This window comes from Pagrus major, chromosome 22 (assembly GCF_040436345.1).
Source record: "Pagrus major chromosome 22, Pma_NU_1.0".
Classification (NCBI taxonomy): domain Eukaryota; kingdom Metazoa; phylum Chordata; class Actinopteri; order Spariformes; family Sparidae; genus Pagrus; species Pagrus major.
The window spans coordinates 18,309,369-18,330,613 of NC_133236.1; the positions used below are offsets into that span (position 1 = coordinate 18,309,369).

Here is a 21,245-nt window from a genome sequence, read left to right on the forward strand (position 1 = left end):
CGACAAACTCTGACTTTCATTACTTTGAAAATGTTCTTTTAAATTGAAAAACATCATAATCGTAATTCATGGCACAATTCAAGCAGGGTCAAAACATTATTTGTCTCTCTCCATTCACTACCAGACAAAGTTTTTCCTAAATAAGGTCCCATGGTGCTGAAGGGGACTTCGGCTCTCTGTTAAGTATATTTTGATGCTAATACTTCGCTGAAGACGCGTCACTTTAAGTCATTAAGCATTATTTTACACTCTTTTGCTACTTCTACTCAAGTAAAAACTTTAAATACTTCTTCAGTCGATATTTATAGTGCTATATTTGTCAGGAAGTTTCCCAAAACATCTTAAATCAACACATTTGCTAGAAATGAAATTAGCATCCTTACTGTTGTCCGCGCGGCGCCGAAGTTTGCATCCAACCTCCTCGACCGTTAAAGCGCGTCACCGTTTAGCGCGAGACTGCCCTTGAGTGAAGCTCGTGCACGCGTCATGCTCGGGCTAGCTTGCAGCAACCTGGAAAACATCAGCGTTTTCATCAATATTTCAGGTGCCATGGTTGTTTTGCTTTGTTTGAGGAAGCCGAGTTTAAGTTCTGTAACGACGACTGTTCCGACTGCCACCCACGGAGGGTTTTATCAGGGTTAACGGTAAGTTTTCTAGTATTATTTACTATTCGTTTAGGTAGGTTAGTGGACTCAATCATACACAGGTTTCTTCAGACATTTCCTGTTTCTCACCGACTCTCCGGCCGGTCTGGTAAAAGTTCGGTACACTTACTACAGAACAGATATGTTAAACTGCTCTTACATTGATTAATAAAAGAGTTTAGCTCTTCTTCTTGAATGCTTAAGTTGTTTTGTTTCTTGGGTTTGTTGTCCAAGCTGCCACAGCGGCATTCTGTCACCATGGAGACGAGCGTGAGCGCGCAGAGGGACTTCTCATTCACTCACAGTGAGAGTCCAGGTTTCACTGTTGTACTTATTCTTTCAGTAAACAAACTATAAACATTATTATTTGGATTTTATTGCACTTTTAATCACAGTAACATAGTAAACATTTTGCAATTTAATCCAAGGTAACAAACCATTATTAGGATGTTCTTTGGAGCACTAGAAAAGTTATATATGGACTTACTTGGGCATCTAACAACAGACAGTGTGTGACCAGTAAATGAAATGAAAATACTATCTTGCCATCAGTAAAGAGATGTAGCTAAGTATATTTTCTCATGCACCACACTTGCTTGAGTACTGTTTTGCTACTTTATATTTTTACTTTACCACATTTCAGAGGAAAGTAATGTACATTTACCTCTGCTGCGTTTATATACAGTTTCAGTTTAACAGTAACTGAGTTAACTGAGTTAGATCAGTTATATACAGTTAAAGTTATGACTTACTTTGAAGATTAGGATTTTACAAACAAAGATGTCAACTTGTACTGTGGAAAAGTTATAGACATTGTTTACTATTTTCTGTCATTTTTAGACTAAATGAGAACGTATTCAAAACATTCATCAGGTATTAGTTGTAGCTCTAAATGCAATCATGTAGTCTTTATTATAACCCCATCAGGGGCCATACTCCTGCATACTTTTACTTTTGATACTTTAGGTGCATTTTGTTGATAATACTTTAGTATTTTTGCTTAAGCAAGATTAACTGCGGGGTTGGGATGGTAGTTGACCCGTCCTACAATCCCAAAGCAGCAGTATTTGACGAGTTGGGAATGAGACTCAAAAATCTACTTTTCGTACAAATAGGACCTTTAAAGGATGTATATACCTCTGTCATCACTGCTTGTTATTAGGGCTGCATGATAGGGTAAATACATCATATCATGATTGTTTTGAGAGATATTGCAATTGTGATATGATTTGTGATTAGTGGGAATGATCATTTTGGCATTACAATTTTCATTTTCAATGAAAACAAACTTAAAATCATGATGATATCACATTTGTTGGGGTCTGCAACAAACAAACATGTTTTCTTACATCTGGAGAAGGGCATCTCTGCAGCACTACATCTCTGCAACACTTCATTATAAGGCTTTTTTGTCACACATTTAATCTTTATCAAAACTTACTTGCTATGCTGCAAATGTTATTCATTGCAACCTTAGACACATTTTACACCTACTGTTCATTCTCTGTTCTGGCATTACCCTATTGTTTTTGTATGTTTCCCATCAGTGAAGCAGCCTGTAACCAGTCACATTATGAAATCAAACCACTAAAGTCATTGGCAGACTGTCTTGGCAAATGTCACGAAGGCCTAAATGGCCTCTACGGAGAGAAAACACGAGATATGCAGCCCGTTCCTTCCACGGCGCAACTCTTTGAGAAAAACAAGTGCAGAAATTGTCAGTGAAGCCAGACAGTCCCTGCGAGTCCAGTCTACCCAGCGACCATTTACTCCCAGAGATGGACACAGGCAACTTTTTGGAAAGAACTCCATTCGTGCAGACAACAGGCCTCCATCGGCCTTTAGGTTAGTCACTTACTCAACTTAAATAAATGTTGTCAGAGATCAACTGTGGGTCTTATGTAACTAAAGTAATTAGGCATTTTTTTCCCTTGTCAGTCTTCATGCTCAAAATTTTGATGCTCCTGACTCCAGGCCAGGCTCAGGGACTCGCCTCTCCCCTCTGGACCATGTAGGTTCTCTCAGTTCAAACAGTATTTCAGATTCAAATTTGGTGTTATTTGTTGTAAGCTCATATTTGTGTATTTTAATGTTATGAGTATTACCATGAAAACTGAGAAATAGGATAAGGAGTATACACGCCTCTGTACATCACCATGAAAGCTTATCTGGTTTCAATAAATGGGATTATAATGTTAATATATGAGATAAAAATGAATAAATGATTAACCAAACTAATAGGATTGCTTTACTTTGACTGATAGATTGAAGTTATGCCACTAATATGTTTTTGTGTCGTACCAGAAGCCGAAGTTTCCAGTCCCCTGTGATGCTGAGGACCCATTCAAGGCCTTTCCCAAACCCCCCACTGACCCACTGGAAGTGAAGAGGGGGTTGGCAGTGGCACGGGCACGCCTCCTCAGGGCTGGATCTCTCACCACGTTGCCTCCTGTTGAGGGACACACAGATGGTAAGGAAGAAAAGAACATACTGATGCAACTCTGGATCAAAGGAGAAAAGATGGTGCATAAAAGAGAAAAGAAAAATTATACTTAATGTATGAAATGTAGTAATTATTATGAGGTAATCATCCATGTTGTGCTTACAATAAAATGCTAATAACAGAAGGTATTAGATGATGCAAAAAAAACAAACGTTAATCGCTGTAAATCTTCTGTGCAGGCCCTGGTGCAAGAGAAGTTTTGTCAAAGGGAAATGAATGGAGCCATTCACATGCTGACGTTATACCTGATTTACATTCCCTGTTGTTGGGCTGGGTGAAAAACCTAATTTACTGCTGCCATTTTGAGTGGAAAATTAGCACTTTCTCTCTGTGTCTCAAACCTTTTTCCACAAATCTGCCATTCTGAGCAATAAAATAGATGATGAGGACGTTCGAAAGCATTTGACCAAATCTTTGACCTGAATATGTGTGACTGTGTACAAATCGACACTTGTGCTTTCAGCGAGTAAAACAGCAGCAACCTGTAAATAACTTCTTCCCACATCCTTTTCTATGTGTTTAGTGAAAGAGAGGTTGAACCCAGGCCCAGGACAAAAGCAGACTTCAGCTAAACGACTCGCCAGTGCAGACCACACTGAGGTTCGCAGTGGTCTCCACAAACCTGGCCCACGCAGAGCAGCAAGTGAAAAGTATGCTTTCTATCCCTCTGTTTGACTTGCAAGGCCTGTCCTTCTCTCTTGTCTCCCTCTTTTTGACCAAAGTGACAGTTTGACAATGGCTTGGAGATTTATAGGTACGCAGAGGTTGCAGTGGTAGCCATTACTAGATGGAGTAGATTGTGCCTCCCAGTTTTGCCTTTCATTTAGTCCTCCTCCTCCTGCCTCTTTCTTTTCCTCAGTATGTCAAATTCACAGAGTTCCTAATGTCGTTTTGTCCATGACTTGTCCAGACTACTGGGAAAAGAAAATTATAGCAGGAAATACCTTTGTCAGGCTGATACCAAGTGTTTTTGTTTTGTTTTGCGCTTAAAGGAGACCTATTATGCTTTTTCAGTTTTACTCTTTTCTTCAGTGTGTTGTATAGGTTCCTGTTCATGTAAAAGATCTTGAAAGTAAAAATGCCAACGGAGCTCTTCTCTCCCACAGAAAACACTGCTCCTGAAATGCCTCGTCAGTAGTCCCGCCTTTAATTCCGTGACTTCTCCACGTCACACTAGATCACCATGTCACACATTTGCATAATGTATGCCTATAATCTCAATAGAAGTGAAACTAATTGGAAGCTGAAAAAATGACAGAGCCAACAAGAGGCACGGTAAGCGGTGCTGGCTCAGGCGTGTGTGAGCTGACCAATCAGAGCAGACTGGGTATTTGTGTGGGAGGCTTTAAAGAGACAGGAGCTAAAACAGAGCATCTCAGACAGAGCTGTAGCAGCTGCGGCACTGTGGACAGTATGAGAAAACTGATGTAAAAAAAAAAACTGATTTGAAGCATCAAAGCATATAAACAGTAACCCAAAATTAAATTATGAACCTCAAAATGAGCATAATATATCTCCTTTAAATGCCTGACCCATGCCTGATGATCCAAAGTGTTGATAAAAATTGGAAGAAGACCTGGACACTGCTCACACTCTTAAATTGAATGACATTCTTTTATATTGTGCAAGGACTAACAGTGGATAAACTCGAGGGTAAGTATTTAGTGTTTTCTAATCCTGCTGAAGAGTTTTTTTGGATCTGTAATATTTGTAACAGCAGTATTTCAAAAGGCATTCATTTTTAATTAGGATTGATTATGTAACTCAAACTTCTCAATTATGAATGCAAATTAGGCTGTAATGTACAGGGTCAAAACAACAAGGATTGTAATTACAGCTACGTTACCCATCAACATTTTCCAAAAGGCTTTCAAAGCAATGATTTACTTGATCCAGAGCCAAAATGTTCAGATACGTTCAGCTTCCAGCGATGACAGCTGAATATATGAAGTCAGTTAGCCCAGAAAAGGTGTCACCAACTAATAGATGGAACAAATTCTTCAACTTGCGACACTCGACCCCATTTTAAACCCTCATATACTTCACTGTACACTATGTCTTGGTCACAGTTAAACCCAGCTTCTTGGCAAGCTTCATCTCCAATGGAACGGCCTCTATCTGTCATTACTATCATGTGTCAGCTTTTACACCTTCACAGCGCAGAGAGGCTAAAAGCTCGGCTTTTTTCTGCCGACCTCATCAGCTGTGTGTCAGCACGAGGGGCATAATTCTGGGCGTGGGGTTGGGGCCTGTCGTTACAATCCATCCGCCCATCGATTGGGTGGGGCAGCGAGGGCTGTAGAGGGGGGACAGACCATAAAACACTTTTACAGGAAATCTGGGCTATTGCCGACAGCGCAGCCTACTCGCCTCCCTCCCTTACATGCCAAGTTAACACGCAATGTTTGTGTAACTTGTTGCTGACAAAGAGAGGTCCTAAGAGATGGGACTGTGGTCAATTTGTGATTTAAGAGGATGAGATTAAAGACTTTCCCCTCCTGATTAGTGTTAGGTCAGAGTTTTTGAAGTACTCTTCTTTGGTGTTGCAATGAACAACATAAAAGGTGCACTAGAAGTAGACCAACAGAGTGAAAATCACAGAGATAGTCGAGCCAGAAGTATACTGACTGCAAGTGGAAAAAGACACAGCATGGCAGATTAATGTGATGAGTTGGATGAGATATAAAGATAGGGGAGATTAGACATCCACTAGGTTCTCTTTCTCCAATAAGCCGGAGCTTTATAGCTCCAAATGGCTCTCTATTAGATTTGGGTGCCCATCTGGGCAAGGCTGGCAGCAGCGTGTGTTGTGACTGCAGTGCACTGGCCAGGCCTAAGACAGGGATGAGGTCATGTCTCAGAGAATGCAGTATCACACAAAGAGGCCTTATTATCAGGCTCTTAATCCTATCATACAGAGCCAAAGCCCCCTCTCTGACATTCACTGCAACATGCATCGGCCAGCACTCCCTGCTGCATGTGCCCTGTGTGCCAGGCAGCTTATACCAATCACTAAATCCCCATCAAAGTGAAAGTGCACTCTATAGCAGCGCCTGCATACTGTATATCGATGTCAGTGTCACATCGCCTTCTCGTGATGCTCAAATCAAATGGAAAGAAGACATTTTTACAATATCGAGGCTCATTTCAGCAAGATCATGACATTAGGCTCACTTGAGAGTAAAAGCTCAAGGAAATATTCCATCCTGAGAGCCTTTTGTGTTAATGTTATCAGAAGCTTCAGAAAATCCTGGTAACATAAATATTTTTGTCTTGACATGAGTGATTACACTTTTTCATATTTTCTAAGGTGGATTCAGTCTTTTGCTTTATATTTGTGGAGTAGTCTCGCATTTTGATTGGGATGACTCAACATGCAGCTTGTGTTTATCTCTATTTATTAAGACTTATTCTCTCAGCTGGTCACGCAGCAATTAGTCATAACACACTACCTGTAATGTTTCACTAAAATTATTGTGGCGATGAGTCATTTTCTTTGTGTGTGAGCAGATTTTGTGTGTGAGCAGACTTTTTGTGTGATAATGTTTTTTTCTGATACTGGCAGTTAGGTGGAGTATAATGGCAAAGCATAAGTCTTTACATACAAAACTTGATATTGTTCATTTTAGCCTAACTATACAAGCAAGGTACTCTTGTTTATCCATGTATGATATGACATTCATCAACTACTAACCAAAAACAAAAAAAAGCTCTTATTTGCCCCTGCGGTCTGTAGAGTTCCCCCTCTGTCCTTTCCCCACCCTGAATGGCACATGTGTAAGACAAACCCCCCCAAAATATATAAATGAATAAATAAGTAATATATTCAGAGACAAAACATCAGTTATAAATGTCGAAAAGAAACAAAGGTGGACAAGGTGTTAATTGTTTTCCCTTGGCACCATTAGTTAAAGCTATAGAGAGTTCCACAGAGATAATGTCCAGTAGTGAGAGACTCCATTGGGAAATCTGAAGTTCATGAGGAGGCTTCAAACCATAATACTATCACGACAGTGCAGACTTGACAGTGACATGCAGAGGGCAAGCCACAACACATTGCATGACAAGGGGCGTGTTTTTGGAAGAACATTACGGTTACTGCACAGGGGCGGTAAGACTGCGGATACAGCTCACAGTGACAAAGCATGAGCAGCTTTAACCAGACTGCCCACAAAGTTAAGATCTCAGTTCCTGTCTGTTGGGAACTGCAGTGTGTGGTGCACAACGGCACACGCGCCCCGCACAGACACAAAGATTCACACGCACACAGAAAAGGTAGAAACAGACAGGCACACACAGGTATCTGCATGAGCATGAATGTGCATACACAGACATACATGCATTACAGATAACACAGAACTGACACACGTCTCCACCTCTGCTGCAAGAGAGACACCTAGTGGCACTTGATGAAAATACATCTGCAGCCTTGCTGACAGAACATAAAGTCAGCAACTTTTAAGTGAGATGTATTCTTTGACACAACAGTTCATCCTTTGAATGTTTGGTGTTTCTTTCAGTTAAGGTGTTAACTTTCATTTTGATCCCCTAATGAGCCGAATGAAATTGAGCCAGTTGATTAAATTAAATTAAATTAGTCTCATCTCCAAACTCTGATGTAACCAGTCTCTTTGTGTGTTTCTTTTGCCAACAGTAGAATAAAGCAGCCTGGTGATGACTCAGGAGTTAGACCCACAGAGTGCAGTGCAGAACGGAGAACAGGTTTGTCCAGATATACCGAATTTATTTTCTATTTTTCTCTATATTTAACCTGAATTTTACATTTTGTAGAGCATATAAAATAAAAATGTCGTCGCAACTTTTGCTTGCATACCACTCAAACATTGTGGTTTTACTTCATCAGTAACTTATTTTCTCAGATGCCCAAAACAGAAATTAACTCAAGTGTGCTTAAATATAATAAGACTTGAGCCCAGAAGAAACAACTAAGACACACCTCTCTCCCAGTAACTGAACACCCCTTCCTGAGTGTCAAACTTTGATTGGGGTGTTGTTGCTAAGGGCCTTATTTCCACCATGACAGGCAGCCAGCCAATAGCTGAGAGAGCTGTTGGTTTTGGGCAACCACAGCTTCCTGCATCACACCAAGCAAAGCTGTATGCAAATGTTCGGCAAAAAATAGGTGCACGATGTGCGAGAGTCTGCAGACATTTGCGTGCACAGACACATGCGCACGTGTTTTCATGCACAGAGAAATCAGAGGAAGTGTAGCTGTGGATGGTGACCTTTCATTGTGGCATCAAACTTCCTGCTGCTTTATTTTAAGACAGTGAACTTGTGAACCATGCTTGCCGCTCATGTTCACCGTCTGGGTTTGGAGGTGGTAATTGGCTAACTGCAATTCTCTCCGCACATTTCAGGGCTGGCAAATGGAGACACACACACCGCAAGCACAGAGGAGGATGCAGAGTCATTCCTGTGGAATAACATGATTGCTCCTCTTCTTCAGCAACTGGAGAGTGTGGCTGCAGGTAGTGTGAGAAATGCAATGAGGAAGCCCAGTGAAAAAGTACAAGAACATGTGACATACATTCGTCTTGACCAGAGTGATTCATTTGAGAGAGAATATGCAGTTTGTGTCATCTACTCCACACCAATATTTTTTCCTCTGGGTTGAAGAATGTCTGTAGCTAATCTAAAATGTAATGTGGTTGCAGTAAAAAGTGTAAGCTTCTCTTATTAGTGCCTCATTTCTCTGTTTCCATTTCATTTTCGACCAACAGACTGGGAAATAGATTTTTAGCATTTGCAGATAGTCATGCTTCATGCACACTGTAATCATAAAATGAAAAAGCACTGTCATTTCAACCACTGAAGAAAGGCAAACAAAATAGTGTTATATTTGGCATCCACACAGAATTGTCTTCGCCTCGAACTGCAGTCTGGCAGCCATGAAATGAAATCTATGGCTGTAAATATTTTAACACTCTACAAATTTAATGGAAAATTCATTTGAAAGATAAATATTAAATATTTATTGTACAAGTGCCTTCTGGCTCATGCATAAAACACCTTTCAGATTCAGTGGGAAATCGCAGTGAAGTGTCGAGTGTGAGACTGCAGCCGACCGTTTTTAGAAACGGCCAGTTATTTATGCAGGGAAAACATTTATTTTACCTCAAAAACAAGGAAAAGACCCCACCCTTTCTCTTCCTCTGCGTCAAGATTGAAGCTGCCTGTTGCAGAAACTGTTCCCTGCTTTTGAGCACAAAAATGAAGAGCTGCTTCTTAGAAAAGGGAGGGGAATGTTATTTTACGGATCACCAATGTATTATTGATGTTGAGGATTTAACCTCAAGCTCCTCATGCAAATAATAACTTTCACCATGCAGCAGAGTCCCAAGAATATTGCACATACATACCACAACTCACACAACACATTACTCATCTGTATTTACATGGAAACACACTTGCCAACACACACAAGTGAGTGTTTTCATTTTGGGATGTTTGCTTCTCTGTGAATGTTTGACATGTTGACCTGAACTTGACACGTTTGTTTTTTTTATTTTTTTTATTTTTTATTTTTTTGCAATGTCTGCTTTCCTGCGATGCCAGGCAGCTCTGAGGGCTCAGTGGACCGCCTGTGTGATTTGTGTGACCGTCTCCATGGCACCTTGGCAGAAGCGGACATGCTCGGCCGACGCTGTAAGAGGAGGTCGGGGATACTTCGAGCGTTGTTCCGCCTCATCGACCTCAACTCTGCCCAGCTCAACCTGCACATCGCCAAGCTCTGCCTCGCTGTGAGTTGTTGGTGTCTGTGTGGGTGTGTGGGTGTCAGCATGTCTGCCGCTAAGTCACGACCACAAGGGCATCCAGGGCTAACCCCTTTGGGCACTTAATACAAAAGTTGGCTGAAGTTGTTTTGCATTTTCCTCTCCAGCTGTGTGTCAGTGGAAACAACCTGCTCAACATCTGTAAGCTCATCTTCCAGATCAGCCGCAGTGAAAACAACGACATCCTCTTCCAGAACAACTCTATCATTGGTGAACATTATTCTTTGATGTAACTGATGTTTCCTGTTCTGTACCAAGTGCTATGATCTAAAAGACTAAAAGTAAATAACACAAAGTTATATTAGGTCAGCATAAAGTCATTCTTCTTTATGTGTTTGTTGGCCAGTGTAGATTATCCAACTATTAGACAAAAAATATTTTTGTTCATGTCTAGTATATAAACTACAAGAGCATATTGTTTTCCTTTAGCCTGGAATGGATTTGTCTCCGTCTAGTTGAATTTGATTCCATTTTTCTAACCCCTTTTCCGAGTCATAACAGATTGTGTGTGCCATATGGATGTTTACAGTTGTTATTCTCTGTGTCTAGATTCCCTTTTGGGTATTCTGAGCTATGAGGATGTGTCTACATCTGGAGAAGCTCTGCTGTACTGTGTTGGGACTCTGAAATTTCTCTCAGCAAACAGTGCCGTCCTCAGACTCCTGCTGGACAAGAACTGTATTGGTGTGGCTCAGAAACTCATCCAGAGGCTCTGCACATCAGAAGACACCAACTTCACTATGGCAGGGCACATCCTGGTACAGGTGTGGCACAGACTTAACACTGCTGGGAAGGGTTTGGTAAAATTTTAGGAAGGATTTTTTAAAATGTTTTCAATAAGTACACAGATCTTTTTAAACCAAAAGTTTCTGTATCACAGTTCAGGCAGAAACGTGAAGCATCTCCTCCTGCTCAAACAATACACATACTTTCTAACAGTATGGCTATTTGAGTAAAAAACAGAAAGTTACACTAATATAAAGGGACACGATGTTAAATATTCTTCTTGATGTGTTTGTTGGCTGATTTTCCCATCATTAAGACCAAGTTGTTTTTGTTAATGTCTGGTATAGAAGCTCCGCCAAGAACACAATGTTCTCTGCTGACCTGGTCACTTCGGTCTAAATTCACTCTTCTGAAAAAGATTGCTGCTAACCGCTTAAGCTGGCCCAAGCAAACATCTTGAGCCAGCACTTCATTTGATATCTAACACAACTCATTAAGCTATTAGAGGAGGGAAATAAGCGGACCATGACGTTCCAGAACTTCCAGTGCTGCCGTGCATTTGAACTACCGTTTCCTTCTTGCGATAGAATGATTTATGTCCATACTGAATAGTTTCCGGTCGCCCTGCTGTATGGCGTCCTGTGCAGGCCGGCAGCCAGCCTTAATGAGCGTAAGACCAACATTGTGTGCAAGCCACAATAGCACAACACTGACATGCAATAATGACCGAAATATAAAAGCTTAGAAGCTTACAGTAGGTGCATTTGTTTACATTTCTTCATGCTTCATCGCTTTCTCTCTGTCTGACCTTTGACCCCTGTAGCTGACGGGGACCCTGAGGAACCTTGCAGATCACCCTGATTCCCGTCGACTCTTCATCTCCTTCTCTTTACTATCAGAGCTCTGTCTGGTGCTGCGGCATCACTGCAAAGATCAGGACATCTGCACCAACATCTCCAGAATATACAGGTGACACACGCACTTCCATAAGATTATATTAATACGACATGACGTCACACTTCACCGCATTATTTCTTTCTACTGTTCTCCACCGCTCACTAATGTAAACCATCATAACGCCACCAGTCACTCTCCTTCTAAATTCCTGCTTCTAAATTCGAATATCCTCTTATTTGCTGTCTTTGTAGTTGAGTTTCACAAAACAAGACTCTCCAGAGAAACATCAAAATCTGTTTTTGGGTCTATACCATAGAAAACACTCAACTTAGTGAAAAAGCTGATTTCTGTTTTGCTATCATGAATAGGTTTTAGATTTTGCAAACATTAGTACAAACGAAGATCTACATGCAAAATACTTGCTGATACATGGGCAGTTAAAAGTTCTATAAGGATCTTTCAAACTATTGTCTCTTAATGCCGTCAATAATAGAAATCTATTGTTGGTGCATGGCTCATATAAAGATGCACAGTTAAAAATTATATACTTAACATTTTTGCAAACAATTGCACGTTTATGGAAAAAATTCTTCTACAAGAAGTTGTTTACGTGCAAAAACTGAACATAACTAACCATATCGAAACTGGAAATAGCAACAGCAAGAAAGAAACCACAGTTCCTTGTGTCAAGTTGCTTACCCAAAACATATGACTCAGAGATAGACACAGATCTTTAGGCCGCTAAGTAAGGTGCATTTAAGTCACACAAGCTACTAGCAAATAAGATGTTAGAGCACTGACAGGTTACAAAAAACATTTTAAAGGGTAGATTATCTGATAATGGCTGAAACTGTTTAGTTGAATTAATTTAAATGGCTTATTTGACAAAAAAATTAAGGTGGTCTGGAAAAAATCAAGTAACTTCAGTATCTTCTGCTGGACAGAAATGTAAATGAACGTCTGTGCCATAACACTAGCACCCATAGAGGGGATTAACTGCACCACCAATATCTGCTAGATAAAGTGCATCAAGTATAATAAATATAATAAAGCAAAAACAAAACTTTGTAAATATTAAGACTGTAACAGTTGTTGTGTAGCAAAGACTGATAAGGTCAGAAGAACTACTCAGTAAAGCCAGCTACACTGTAATATCTATATAAAGTTTGCTTAATTTTTATACTTAATTTTTAAGAAGAATGTGTTATTTCTTCCTTCAAAAGTGAAATAGTCTCACCTTGTAGGCAAACTATTACACACTAGAGATGGAATTAAACACTAAGCTGGAAGTGTTCTGCACTTTTACTAAACCAGACCTGACTTGAGTGCCAACAACACTCAAATTTTGCACATGGGTCAGTGGTTTAATGTAAAATTAGATAGAGGACTTGGGCACCAAAGTCACCAAAGGCACCATCTTCTCTGTGACAGCAGACCACTAACTACAGGCACATTACGCCCTGATCTCAATACCTCCACCAAACATGGTGCAGTGACACAACTGATTAAGTCCCCATCCTCAGTGTCTCTTGTCCAGGCCTCAGCCTCCTACTCAGACACAAGTGATGCACAAAATAAAACATTAAGCACTTTATTGTGTAATAAAACGTGTCTTTCCAGCTGATATTGCCTACGTATTTTTGCCCAAGGTAATGAATTTATTTAAGGTAAATTCCTGCCTAGGCCCACTTATCCATTAGCAGTGTTGATTTAATATCTCCATATTTAGTCAGCATGGCGCGGCAGTCGCTGAGTGGAATGATCGGTGCTATTTGTTGTCCCCTCTCTCCCTCAGTAAACTCTCCTCTTACTCGGAGTGCCGCCTCGCTCTGGCCCAGACCCCCGACTGCTACCAACTATTTTTAGAACTGCTGAGCAAACATCACCAAAAACAGGTGAGTCCGCCAGCCTCCTCTTGTTCATGTGTGTGTGCATGCCTGAGTTTGTGTGTATTAGAGAGAGGTGGAGACGAGCTTTTCCAGTGTTGATGTAACTCCACTCAGCATGTTTACCCTTAGAGCAAGTTGTTTGTGTATGTCAAGTCCAAGCACATTTACAGGACATTGTGTTCATCTGCGCGGGGCGTTCGTCTCTGTTTCTCTGCTCTGTGTGTGTGTGTGTGTGTGTGTGTGTGTATGTGTGTGTGTTTTTACATTCAGTCATCCCAGGAGGGGCTGAGTGAGTCAAGTGAAAGGAGGAGGGAGAAAAAATAAAAAAATAAAGGAGGTGAGCTTTAGATACGACATAGTAGAGGTGATACAGAGGTGGAGGGGAGGAGTCATAGATAGAGTAGGGGGAGAAGAAAAGGGCAGGGCTTTGGCAATCAGACATGACTGACATGTGTTCTTAATCTAATATGGAACAAACATACCCACGCCTACAAATACACACACACATACACACACACACACACACATACATACATACACACACACACACACAAACATTGGACAGAAAGACCTGTAATATGCACCTAGTCCTGGGACAGCTCGTCCCGTCCACAACGTCACTCTCATGGGAGAAAAAAGCATGTTCTTCAGCTCACCTGCTAGAGTCAGGATACAAGGGTGACGCACAGGGTGTCATTTGTTACCTCTTTTCTCGGTAAGTGTGTGATAACTCATAGAAAAGATGGGGTGTAGTTACACTCAAACAAGTCTGCACAGCTCTGAGGTCTCTGGGGGAAGTGAGTGACACTGATGATAGTACGACCAGACAGGGCAGGCCCGCTGTGCTGCAGGTGGCTTCAAGTCTTAAACATAATCCTAAATCAAATGTTGACTGTTTTTCATTTTTAAACCAGAACAAATCTTGTTTTCTTGAGGGACATCTCTCTTTTTTTATCTAGAATAGTCTACTGTTACCTGCTATGTGACTATTTTGATCAGTATCAGTTCAAGCAAAAGTTTCCTGGTTCCAGCCTCCAAAAAATAGAGTTTTCTCATTTTGTATCACTATAAATTGCATATGTTTGGGTTTGGGATTGTTGATCGGACAAAACAAGACATTTGAAGGCATCTCCTCAGACTCAGGGAAAACATACAAAGAGTTTTTTGCTGTTTTCTGACATTTTATACATAAAACCATGAATAGATTCATGAAAACTTTATAGATTTTTCGACGGCCCACCAGCCCACTTTTTCCTTCCCTGAAACTGCTTTTTCAGCCAATACCCACTATAGTAGACAATTCCCTTAAAGAAACACACACTTATTTCAAAAAGTTTGAACCAGCGTTGTAATACTTTGTATTATACTGAATAAATTGAAATTCTGCACAAAAAAAAGTGGATCAGTATTGTATTGTTTCAGTCATATGTTCAACAGAAAAAACATCCAAACACAATTTTTGTTGAATTACTTTAATTCAGATAGTTAAATAACAACATATGCAGATCAACCAAAACTGTTCTCTTCTCCACTATCTTACAGGACCTTGTCGTGCGCCTTCTTTTCACCCTCGGGAACCTCACAGCCAAAAGCGATGAGGCCCGGCTGCAGCTCTTTCAGTGCGAAGGCTGCATGGGCATCCTCCTGCAGCTGTACGACAGCTACCAGCGCAGAGACGACTCACTGCATATACCCACATGGAAAGGTCCCTCTTCCCCAGGCAAGCCTCCTGCACCTCCGGTGAGTGTGCAGGAAGGTGATGATGTGCTGGTGAAGCTGATCAGGGTGCTGGCCAACATGTGCATCCACCGGGCTGTGGGTCCAGCTCTGGCAACAAACACTACCTGCATTCAGCTGCTGCTGGAGACACTCGGTGAGCAGAGAGCAGGAGGAGCTCATCCTCCGAAAGTTAGTCATTTATCAAGTAAAGAGTAAACAGATTTCTGTCCTTTTTCGCCCGTGTTATATCTCTGTTGTACAAAGGAAGCAGTGTGTGAAAATCTGGGGTGCTGATAAGTTTAAAAATAGCTGTTTGGTGCATTGTAAGTACAGTAAGTATCTGCCAGGAACCCAACCACATCCCCTGTGCTGGGAACATAACATGACTTTGGTTGAAAACACACTCCTCATTTGTCTGTTCATTCCATCGCTCGCTTTCCTCTCAGTGCTTTCTGTTCGATACGCTTTCAGTTGGTTTACTTGACAGCGCTTCACTGCATAAGCAGGATGTTCTGTCACATCTCACAGTCGACTTGGTTTGCGTGTGTGAAATTCTCCCATGTGGTTAGCTGGTTTCAGGACAGGTTGAACCGATACACAGGTGGGTGCAAAACTCGCGATTTCTCTACTGTCTGCCTCCTACACACACTTCACAGCCGTTGGGAGAGAAAATTAAATAAACAACAGAACAGAGGTCAAACTAGTGAAAGGAAATGTAAAATCTCAAAAGATTGAGGGGCGAGTGTTGATGCTGTAGTGTAAGAGGGGAAGTAAATGAAACAAAACATGCAGATGAAGGAGAACGTGGAGTTGGTATTGCAGCTGGAAACAGAAAACAGGATGAAAGAGCAGACTCGGCTGATCGATGTCCTGTTTTGATCAAGTTCATGACAGGCAGCGCTGCTTTACATTACAGAGCTCTGAGGGAGGCGGCACAACAAAGCACCATTTACAGTCAGAGCAAGAAACAAAATTCAGTGTGAGACAGGCACTGGTTGACACCAACCGCAATATCTGCGATTTATGACCAAGCACACGACATCTGCTGCTATATCAGGAACAGACTCAGCTTCCAGGCTGCTCACGGTGTCATGGCTGGTTGGATTGGGTCACATTGACCTTTGTATGACAACTCATGATCAAACCGAGTATCTCAGGCCAAAATTAACCACAGATAACAGCTACTTTTATGATAATGTCACACTGTCACTTCAGTTAGCTGTAATACTGAAAACTGAAAACTCAGGGTGATCACTGTATTTCTGCATCTTCTATAAATGTTCTATATATCTATAAATGATCGTGTATGTTTGAGTGCCACCCAGTTTACACAATCCATGTTGCAGTTGTTTTGTGGATTAATAATTGACCTTTACTTTATCTTCTCCAGTTCATCAACATAAAACAACATAACACTTTCATCTGGATTCACCTGGTTAGTCATTATCAGGGTGAGAGCAGTTCATTCTGGGGGTTAGTGCATGTGTTCATTAAAAGGCAAAGTTGTGTATATAATTTCTGACATATGTAAGGAAGAATGAGGGTCACATAGTGGGCATGAAAAGCCTGCTCCTGTTGTCATTCCAGTCTCCCCCTCTGTCTCTTTCCATCTTGTTTCGTCTTTCATGTCGTTTCGTCTCACTACGTTTGCCGTGCGTGATATGCGCTGATAGGCTGAAATCAGTCTTGTGACGTTGGGAAGACGGCATGCAATGACACAGAATAAAGATAATCGATAATTCCCCTCAGATGCATGAAAACAAAAGCAACAAACCAGTTCTGAAAATGTAAGGAGTAGAACGCACAGATATATGAGCAAAAATATGTAAAGTTCAAGTAAAAAGTTGTCAGATGCTCAAGTAAAGTACAGATACCTGAAAAATCTACTTCAGTACAACCACTTCTGGTTAAAAATAATGTTATAATTCAAGGTGTCTTTGAGTGATGATTATTTTCCTTCTTGTTTTTCTTCTCTGTGTCTTTATTCCGGGGATGACACAGAGCTGAGGTCTGTGCAGGAAAGCGAGGAGCTGTTGGTGAATGTGGCTGCCACCATCAACAACCTGTCCTTCTACCAGGAGGAAAGCTCTGTACTCAGACACAGTCAACTCGCCATCGCCAAGTGTAAGACAAGAAAAAATAAAAACTATGAATGTGTTACTATTGTTTTCGTCCTTTTCCTGCTTTTGTTTAATTCCTTTTGTTTGATTTCTCTCTTTTTTTCTGCTCACTCTGCACTTCAGTGATGTTGAAGTTGGTGATCAGCTCCAGTATGGACGCCATGCTTGAAGCCACCCGCGTATATGGAAATTTGTCACAGTCCAAGGATGTACGGGACTTTATTATGCAAAACAAAGGTATATGATTGACATAAACACCAGCACACACACACACACACACAAAACACTCAACATGAGACTTTTTTGTTTACGCCGCACAGTATTCATTGACTCTTGCAGGAAAAAGTTGCCATGCATAAATCTTATCTTCCAAGCACACAACTTACAAGCTTGTACCTAGACGCAGAATGTCCAGCACAGTACGCACCTCTGCATACTGTTGTGTCATGTTTAGGCTGGACTTATCTGCAAGGCCAGCTACAGTCAGTATAAACAAGCCTGCTGACTCTGGTGATTGCAGCCGTCTTATCTTTGACCTGCTTTGTCTTGGTCCGCTCCCTCTCACCGTCATCTTTCCTCGTTCTCTCTCCCTCTCTCTCTCTCTCTCTCTCTCCCTCAGTGCACCAGTTTGTGGTGACGCTGCTCGACTCAAAAAGCACCGAGATGTGTTTTTCAGCCTGCGGGGTCCTCACCAACCTGGCTCTGGACCCTCCAAACAGGGTCAGTCTCTCACTAGAGGGGGCTGCTGCCAAGTAAGGACTGATGCACTTAGAGATTAGGAGTTTGTTCGTGTGTGTGTGTGTGTGTGTGTGTGTGTGTGTGTGTGTGTGTGTGTGTGTGTGTGTGCGTGTGCATCTTTCTATTTTATTTGACAATTCACAGACTTTCCACTAAATATAGTAAAAGTGATTAAAAAGGCAGATCTGATGAAATTACTAAATAATAATAAAATCTAAATTTGATGATGACCTAAAATATGGTCAAGAGCATCTTATATCCTAGCTAGCAGCATATAACAATAAGAAATAGATAAATAACTGTCACATTATTTAGAGATATTATCATAATTATTCTACTCTAAATGTTGCTGATAACAGTCTTTATACACTATATGTATAAGGAGACAGTTATCTTAACTTAGTTTAGCTTAATTAAATACTGGAATATGGTGGAAGAAAACAGCTAACCTGGCTCTGTCCGAAAGCTCAATTATTAACACATTATATTTTGTTAGATTAAAGGATATATTCACCCAAGATTTATCTACTCCCCCCATGCAAATTTAAAGTCGGGTAAGGTTTCATATTCCACAAAACATTTCTGGAGCTTTGCAGCGTTCTCCTAAATAAGTGAAGTAGATGGGGACTGTTTTAAAAGTGAAAACAACTGGAAAAAAAACATAAAATGGCTCCATACAGCTTGTCTGGTGAAATCCAAGTCTCCGCAAGCTCTGAGATCCCAGATTGATTTGAAAAGACGTTATTTATAGCATATATTATGCTGAAATCATCACCGTAGCCAACCTTGAGTTCAGCGTACAAGCTGTATGGAGCCATTTGGGGTTTTTTTCTGGTTGTTTTTTTACGTTTTAAAACAGGTCCCCATCTACTTCAGTTGTTTAGGAGAATAATGCAAAACTTTTTTGCTGTGAAGCTACAGAAATGTTTTGTGAACTACAAAACTTCCCCCTGACTTTTCATCTGCTTGGGGGTGAGTAGAAAATTGCTGAAATTTCATTTTTGGGTTAACTTATCCTTTAATGTATAAAAAAAGCACAAAAAGTTGTGGTTTTATGTTGGTTATTTAAACAGATCCAGGCGAGCTGTTTCCAGTCTTGACGCTGAGCTAAGATAACCAACTGCTGGCCCTGACTTCATTTTCAGCAGATAGATATGAAGGTGATGTCATCTTCTCATCTAACGCTCAGCAAGAAAACCTTTCATGTATTTCCCAAAATGTTGGACTATTCCTGTAACAGCAAGCTGAGCTAAATGTTTCTGAGTGTTTGGCAAACGTAGCATCCTCTTTTTAGGGAAATATGTTCTTCATTTTGACAAACATGAACATGAATATGATGTTACTAATCATCTCAACCTTGATGTCGTTACAGTAGTTATACAAAATTATAATTACTGATTTGTCAGTTTAGAGCAACTTTTATGTTTTCAACGCATGAAAAATCTAAGTGGAACAAATGTGAAGCTTCTCACTTTCAAAACTGAGCATTGTTTGAACATTTAAGTTCTTATTTCCCCTTTACACACATGCACGCACACGCACACACACACACACACACACACAGTCTTCTTTCAGATGTCAGTCCAATGAAGTGGAGCTAATTCCCACAAACCTGCCGGTCATGTGAATCCCTCTCCCTCGAGTCATACGATGTATTTTGTGTGTGTGTGTGTGTGTGTGTGTCTGTGTGTCTGTGGCCAGGCTTGTGGACTGTCTGAAAGACTTGGGACCAGGTGATTGGCAGCTGGCGGGCCAGGTTTGTCAGGCGCTGTGGAACATGATCGGCGGTGGCTCAGAGAAGCTGCTGGACACGCAGGAGAGAGATTCCCTGCTGGAGATCCTTGTTACGTGCCTAGGTTGGTACACAGTGTTGTTACTAATCCTTATATAACAAGGGAGGGAGTCATGCTGGGAAGAACACGCTCTTATTCACATCAGTGGCCCTCGGGGGGGAAAGGAGGAACACACTTGACTACCATGAACATGAAACCTGTCACTGAAAAGTATTCAAAATAAACCTGAAACCTCTCTCATCCTCTGTCCACCCTTTTTAATTCATTCCTCAGACAAAGAAGAGGCTCTGCAGTGGATAGAGAATGAAGATATGAGGGACTACCACAGGACATGCTGGGAGTTAGAGTTCCTACCTGTAGCTCAAAAACTCGTGAAGGCGCTCCAGCCTGACAAACTGGGACATGGAGTTAAGGCTTTCATTTGACTCAGCGTCCACTTAATATCAAATTAACACTTACCTCAAATGAGCTGTAAAGGTTTGTAGTTTCCTTTTTCGTGGAGGAAAAAAAAGCTAGAACACCCTTAAAAACATCTCGAACAGCTGCTGAAGCATAATTCACTTATCTACTGTCTATTTAAGCTGTCTATTGATGCTCTTCATGAAGAATTAAACTACAAACGTTTTAGTCTTAAGGCCTACAGATGGTCAGTGTGTCATATTCAGAACAATATATTTTAGGTGGCTAATAAAGCTAATTATGCACAATATAGGAGGCAGGCTGAATCTGTAACATGCATGTGTGGATGTGAAAATTGTTTCTTAGTTCTGTAAACTTAAATTAGGGGAGCACGATATTAGATTCATGTCGATATTTTATAGATAAAAATTGTTGTTTAGAATAACATAGGCCTCCAAATCATTGTCAACATTTAAATTTTCACAAAATTGAATAAAAAACAGGAATGAATTTATAAAAAGATAGTCAGCACTTCCTGTTGCATGTGCATAAGTAAAGTGTCATCTTGTCATATTGGCAGAAATGTTCACTTCAGCCTTTGACACAGATGGCATGTCAATATTATCGTGCATCCCTAACTCAAATATTTTTATTTTCTTTGTCTTTAGTCACTCCTTGCCTTATCAATACTGACAGCTATATTTGTTTGTTTCATGTCTTTTATTTGGTAACTTTTCTATTTACTTTTAATGCACTTTAATTCCCATAAAGCTTGCAGAAGCATTCATTTCTGGGTATCCTCACACTTACAGGGATAATTTATTACAAGCTCTTTGCACGTTTATATAACAGACGTTTTTCTCAGTACACTGTGTTGTAAAAGTTATTTTATGATAATGTTGTCTCGAAAACAGATGACCGACCTGGAATTGACCTCATAAGAAAATGTTTTATTGTCTGTGTACTCTGTGACATTGGAACTTGTACACAATAAAGCAGACGAGAGTGGAAAAATCTTTT

At 40.7% G+C, this 21,245-nt stretch overlaps 1 protein-coding gene across 1 annotated transcript; it reads left to right on the plus strand.

Annotated features, from left to right (window-relative positions):
- The first annotated feature begins 531 nt into the window (after positions 1 to 531).
- armc2 (armadillo repeat containing 2) lies at positions 532 to 21,153 on the plus strand. Its single transcript, XM_073493137.1, has 18 exons — positions 532 to 644; positions 2,192 to 2,489; positions 2,583 to 2,655; positions 2,949 to 3,114; positions 3,671 to 3,797; positions 7,802 to 7,869; positions 8,529 to 8,639; positions 9,727 to 9,911; positions 10,052 to 10,154; positions 10,494 to 10,708; positions 11,494 to 11,639; positions 13,363 to 13,462; positions 14,999 to 15,329; positions 17,177 to 17,299; positions 17,419 to 17,532; positions 17,915 to 18,047; positions 19,735 to 19,889; positions 20,100 to 21,153. Exons 2-18 carry the CDS (start codon positions 2,278 to 2,280, stop codon positions 20,249 to 20,251), a joined length of 2,514 nt encoding a protein of 837 aa, XP_073349238.1. The 5' UTR covers positions 532 to 644; positions 2,192 to 2,277; the 3' UTR covers positions 20,252 to 21,153.
- The last annotated feature ends 92 nt before the right edge of the window (positions 21,154 to 21,245 follow it).

Bases quoted from the DNA above. Each gene is read 5' to 3' on its own strand.
- armc2 (XM_073493137.1), top strand. From the start codon at position 2,278: ATGGCCTCTACGGAGAGAAAACACGAGATATGCAGCCCGTTCCTTCCA. The intron at 9,912-10,051 runs GTGAGTTGTTGG...TTTCCTCTCCAG, and splicing joins TCGCCAAGCTCTGCCTCGCT to CTGTGTGTCAGTGGAAACAA. The intron at 17,533-17,914 runs GTATATGATTGA...TCTCTCCCTCAG, and splicing joins CTTTATTATGCAAAACAAAG to TGCACCAGTTTGTGGTGACG.